Source organism: Cibotium barometz, chromosome 10, assembly GCF_041138505.1.
Source record: "Cibotium barometz isolate CiBa-2024 chromosome 10, ASM4113850v1, whole genome shotgun sequence".
Lineage (NCBI taxonomy): Eukaryota > Viridiplantae > Streptophyta > Polypodiopsida > Cyatheales > Cibotiaceae > Cibotium > Cibotium barometz.
The window spans coordinates 29,896,966-29,902,606 of record NC_141055.1 but is presented as its reverse complement, the minus strand read 5'-3'; the positions used below and the strand labels follow the sequence as shown (position 1 = coordinate 29,902,606).

The 5,641-nt window shown below is 43.2% G+C and overlaps 1 protein-coding gene across 2 annotated transcripts; it reads left to right on the top strand.

Annotated features, from left to right (window-relative positions):
• Positions 1 to 834: 834 nt before the first annotated feature.
• Positions 835 to 5,291, top strand: LOC147634765 (protein NRT1/ PTR FAMILY 5.4-like). Of its 2 annotated transcripts, none has more exons than XM_086803944.1 (4): positions 835 to 1,054; positions 1,150 to 1,367; positions 1,773 to 2,332; positions 3,890 to 5,291. In XM_086803944.1, the coding sequence occupies exons 1-4, from the start codon at positions 1,033 to 1,035 to the stop codon at positions 4,887 to 4,889; spliced, it is 1,800 nt and encodes a 599-aa protein (XP_086660070.1). In that variant the 5' UTR covers positions 835 to 1,032; the 3' UTR covers positions 4,890 to 5,291. The 2 variants fall into 2 exon arrangements, with proteins under 2 accessions (XP_086660070.1, XP_086660069.1); XM_086803943.1 differs by having other exon boundaries at positions 837 to 1,058.
• The last annotated feature ends 350 nt before the right edge of the window (positions 5,292 to 5,641 follow it).

Below are 5,641 nucleotides of genomic sequence, written 5' to 3'. Positions count from 1 at the left end.
TAAGTTGAACAAGGTTGTGATGGTGCAAATGATACAGAATCTGTAGAGGTAGCTATCTCTTGATTTCACCTATGAAAGGGGATACTTGTAGGCATACTAGGCTGAGCCTAACTATTTTTGTTGTGTTGGTATATTCAGGTTTGTACAGAGCCCAAGACAAGGACAAGGCCAGTGCAATATGGGCCAAGAACTAAAAGGTGGTACAAGAAAGTTAAACAAATGGATTGCAATTTTGTAGTATTCATTGAGAACCCTCTGGGTACCAGACCAGTGGTTAAAGTTTGGTCAAAAAAAGGGGGAGGTTTTGGAGCAGCAATCACCTAAATGGTGCACCACATAAAGTTCAATGGAAGGTTGCATTCAGCTTGGGTATCAGATTTCATGGGAGAAATCCTCCTTTGTGTTTGAGGATGAGAGATGGATATTGATTAATGTTCTTCTGAAGAGGGTTTGACTATAAACTGATGTATAAACAAATGTAGGGCTTTGGTATTTTGATGATAGAAACTCTGAATACTTTGATATAAAGAATTTCAGTCAATATATATATATATAACTAACTTTTCAGAATTTGAAAAAAAAAAGAATTGCGATTGATACTAGAAAAAGAATTGACTAACTTTTCAGAATTTGAAAAAAAAAGAATTGCGATAAAAAAGAATTGCGATTGATACTAGAAAAAGAATTTCAGTCAATATATATATATATATATATATATATAACACTAACTTTGCAGAATTTGAAAAAAAAAAAAGAATTGCGATTGATACTAGAAAAAGATGAAAAGAACACTATGCGTACTAGAAAAAGATGAAAAGAACACTATGCGTACTCGTTGAAAAAAATTTATGCTTTCTCGTTGATCGTTTCTTGTGGTTGGCCGTTGGCGACCTTCCATGCTTTTGATTTCATTTTTCGTGGAAAAACCCTAACCATGGCGTTCCGGGCAGACAGAGAAATCACCGGCGGCGGCCAAGAGCCCGCCGAACTACTGGCAGGTGGCGGCAGGCCAGGAGGCAGATCTGTGGGAGGATGGAAGGCATGCTCTTTAATCGTGGGTAGGTCGGTCTAATTAGAGCTGTAATTCTCTTAAGCTGAGATTATGAAGTTCTTAATGCTGTATTTCTGCTGGCTTCAATATTCTTGCAGCCGTGGAGCTCTTGGAGAGATTCTCTCACCACGGCATAGCATCGAACCTGGTAACTTACCTCACCACCGTTTTACACGAGAGCACGGCCAGCGCCGCCAAGAACATCAACAATTTTGAGGGCGCCAACGCCCTTGTGCCCATCGTGGGCGCCTTCGTCGCGGACTCCTACTGGGGAAGATACAAGACAAGCTTGGCCGGCTGCATTTTTTATGTCCTGGTAAGCTCTTAATTATCATGACGATTATTCGTTTTGATCCGCAGTACAAGCTCAAAAGAGTAAAGCACCGATCGCTTTCATCCACTACGCTCGGTCGCAGTCGGCCCTAATCCTCACGGCACTGTGGACGGCGATAAAATTAGCCTAATCTTTGTTATAATTTAATCTATAAATTATGTGGGTCTCTACACAAGTGTGTAGTGCTAAACCTAACCCTAACATTAATCTATGTGTAAGCAATAATTATGTCAATCAGTTTAATCTCAGAGGCTTCGACTGTATATATCTAAAATGGTGTAATTCGCACGCAGCAGTGCAGTGGCATGTGTGTGATCGATCCTAATTCACAAGATTATCGTGCCTGACCTGCACATCTGTGCACTGCAATGGTGGCGTATTTAACAGGGTCTCATGTGCTTGACGCTTGCGGTTTCTTTGCCGAGTCTCAGGCCCCCTCCTTGCCAAGCCAGCACGGACTGCCAAACGGCCACCCCCTTGCAGCTGGGTTTTTCCTTGGGCTCCCTCTACTTGACCTCCGTCGGGCTGGGCGCGACTACCCCCTGTTTCGAGGCCTTTGGGGCTGACCAGTTCGAAGAGGGCGGTGCCCGCGGGCGGAGGAGGAAGAGCTCTTTCTTCAACTGGTGGTTCTTCGCCGTCTCAATCGGCAGCATTGCGGCGTCCACAGCATTGGTGTACGTGCAGGAGGATGTCAGCTGGACGCTGGGCTTGGGCATCCCCTGCGCCGCCATGGTGGTGGCTACGCTCGTCTTCGCCGTCGGGACGCCCTTCTACATCCGGCTACCGCCTAGCGGAAGCCCCCTCACACGTGTGGCGCAGGTGCTGGTGGCTAGCTTCCGCCAATGGGGCGCCGAAGTCCCGTCGGACGCTAGTCTCCTCTTTGAATTGCCCAACCAAGAACACCTACGACACGGCAGGAGGCGACTCCTGCGCACCCGGCAATACCGGTAAATACAACCTTTTTTATTGGGTGGAAATTTTCTTTTCAAATTTTTATCTTCTTTGGTTTTTTTTTAATGCTCTCTAGAGTGGGTACATAATTTAGATGCAGCTTGCGAGTGTTTTTTTTATTTTCACCTTCTCCTAAGAGTTTCAATAGTTTTTTAATTAACCTTTACTAAGGCTAAAAAGAACTAATTGACTCATGCCTTTTCCCCCCGTAGTGCACTATTGTTCCCAAAAAGATTAAAAAAAACCGAATTGACTCATGCTTTTTTCCCCTAGCCTTATTTGGGTAGTGTAGGATTGTTCCAAAAAAAGAATAAAAAAATAAAAAGAACTAATTGAGACGTCGCCCCTTTTGGTGCATGAGGTTGTGAGTTCGAACCACATAGGTATACCAAAAAGAACTAATTGACTCATATGACTAATTGGGTAGTGTAGTATTTTATGATGATTTCATTGAACATTCCCATGCATTTTTGCTTACATCTTGCACAAAGTGGATAGCCTAGTTCTAGAAGAAAATGTAGACTAGACAACTTTTAGAAGAAAATACTACTTGTGTTGATTTTGGCACAATTACCTTCCGAGTAGCCAGGTTTACTAGCAGGCTCTAATAAGCTTCTTAGCCCAAGAAATTGGGCCATGTAAGGATACCTTGTACTATAAAGCTACCCTTGCCAAGGGAAAAAAAAGTCTTCTTATAAGTGAGGTGTTTTTCTTCTCTTGAGTACAATAATTCCTTCTTCTCTTGAGTACAATAATTCCTTCCATATCTATTCGAGGAGAGTAGTAAATAAAGTACGGTAACTCCCTAACAATTGTTTTTACACCTTAACTTGTAAGAGTCCAAGGTACAACTTGGAATTTGAGGTACACTATACTTGATTTGAGATACACAGTGACTATACTTGAGGTACACTATTCAAAACTATATTTTTCAAGAATTTGAGGTACACTATACTTGATTTTTTAATAGTAAGAATGACGTTACATGTGGAGCACATCTCGGGGGATTCACTATCAGTAAACCCTCTGTATCAAGGCCTATTTTAAAAATCCTTTATATGTGACATTTTCATGAATAAAACATACCCTTTTTCTATTCAACTTGTGAATACCCCTTTAAACGGTACCCTTGTGTATGTAAAAAATGATTTTTAAAATCCCTTTTGTTGAGAACCCACGTGCTATGCTTACATATTTATGAGTGACCTACCCAGGGAACACGACCTACCTAGGGAACACATGTACTGATTGAGTGTAGACACTTTCTTGGGGCATGGTTAAACACTTTAATGTCAAATAGTGATGGATAGAGGTAAGGAAAGAGAATATCTATTTGGAAAATTCTGGTTGAAACTTTAAGTCGTCTCTTTTTTAGATAGCGTTTATTTTAGAAGAATAGATTTTCTTTTGGTATATTGTAGTTTGGATCTCTCAGTTACCTTTCTGTTTTTTTTTTTGTTTTTTCAATGATGAAACAAAACGTGTTCTAGAGGTCACACAAAACGATGCATGTACTGATACAAATTGTATATTGTCGTTGATGGAGAATGAAGTTTCCTAGACAAAGCGGCCGTGCTCGATGCTTCATCGCCCTTATCACCAGCAACTTTACCTAAAGTTGATCCTCACACAGTACTCAGAGAGGAACGTGAGCACCAATTAGAAGTCCCTCTTTTGATTAACACGGATCGGATTCCACAAAAACAACAACAAAGCTTGCCCACGAAGTTGCAGCTGGAGGCTTTTGTGAATCCATGGCAGCTTTGCACAGTCACACAGGTCGAGGAGGTGAAGCTGGTGTTGAGAATAATTCCTGTCATTCTGGCGACTCTGATTTATGGGTTGGGTCACGCGCAAACCACCACCCTCTTCCCAAGACAAGGAAGCACATTGAACAGAAACATTACTCCCACTTTCAAGATAGCTCCGGCGTCGCTGCAGGTGTTCAGCTTTGCGGCCTCTATGCTTGCGGTGCTGGCGTATGACCAGGTGCTAGTTCCAGTGGCAAGAAGGCTGACGGGCAATGAGAGGGGCATAACCCTGCTACAAAGGATAGGGGTGGGCATGTTTCTGACGGCCTTCTGCATGGCCATAGCGGCCGTGACAGAGATGGTGCGCTTGAAGGTGGCCAGAGACAACGATCTGCTGGACGATCCCTCGGTTTCGCTGCCCATGAGTATCTTCTGGCTGGTCCCGCAGTACCTCTTGATCGGCATCTCCAACGTTTTCACGGTGGTGGGCAAGCAGGAGTTCTTCTACGACCAGGTGCCGGACACCATGCGAAGCCTGGGCATGGCCATCTACCTGCTCACCAGCGGCGCGGGCGCCTATCTCAGCAGCTTCCTCATCTCGCTTGTGGAAGCCCTAACCACCCGCAACGGCGGCACCAGCTGGTTCGTCGACAACCTCAACAGATGCCACTTGGACTATTTCTACTGGCTCCTCGCTTTGCTCAGTGCCGCCAATCTGTGCGTCTACGTGGTGGTAGCCAAAAACTTCACTTACAAGCGAGCAGAGAATGCGCCTCCGGAAGTGGACACACCAGCTTTTTAAACTGGCTCGTAGTAGCCTTCAAGGCATCACGTACCATGATGGGGGCATACATGCATACTTATGCACACTATGCACATGCGCATACATGCATTCATCGGACAGTTGTTCGTTACAACATAACTACTTGTAACAAACTCTCTACCCTCTATATCAAGAGAGGCCCTTTGTACATGGTACATGTCCATCTTAACAATAATACTATCTTGATCTTCCTTAGTATCTTGACATTCTTGTTTGTGTTTGTGCATACAACAGCTATAGCTGCACTCTAACCAGTGCAAAGCCCCTTCACTATTTCCAACTTGGTTCAGAGCTTTCTCTTGGGCTCCTATGGGTGCCCACATGCCTCATTTGATGGCGGACCTTTATGATTTTTTAATGAAGTTGCAAATCTGCCTATCTTAATGGTGAGATCTCATCCCCTTGTCTTGCTTTGCTACTAATTTTTTCGAGAATCTTGTGGGTCTTCCTTCTGGTGATGTTGGTTCCTCAACTCCAAGCAGCTTATGTCACAAGGAACTTTTGCTAGTTCCCTACATATAGGAAATCAAATCTCAACTAGCGAAATTTTTGAGATTGCCTAGTTAGAGAATGAAAAATTTTATGACATAAATAGGGAATGGAGTTTCCTATGTAGCCTAACACTTGTTATGTAGAGAATATTTTAAGAACTAGAGAATTTTATGGAGAATCCAAAAGGTACCTAGAGAATTATAATTTACTATGTAGAGAATCCAAAAGGTACCTACCAC

What these genes read in the sequence shown, in the direction of transcription:
- LOC147634765 (XM_086803943.1), top strand. Translation starts at nt 935, where the DNA reads ATGGCGTTCCGGGCAGACAGAGAAATCACCGGCGGCGGCCAAGAGCCC. An exon ending in GGCATGCTCTTTAATCGTGG is followed by an intron (nt 1,059 to 1,149) that starts GTAGGTCGGTCT and finishes ATATTCTTGCAG; the next exon opens with CCGTGGAGCTCTTGGAGAGA. An exon ending in CTGCGCACCCGGCAATACCG is followed by an intron (nt 2,333 to 3,889) that starts GTAAATACAACC and finishes TGGAGAATGAAG; the next exon opens with TTTCCTAGACAAAGCGGCCG.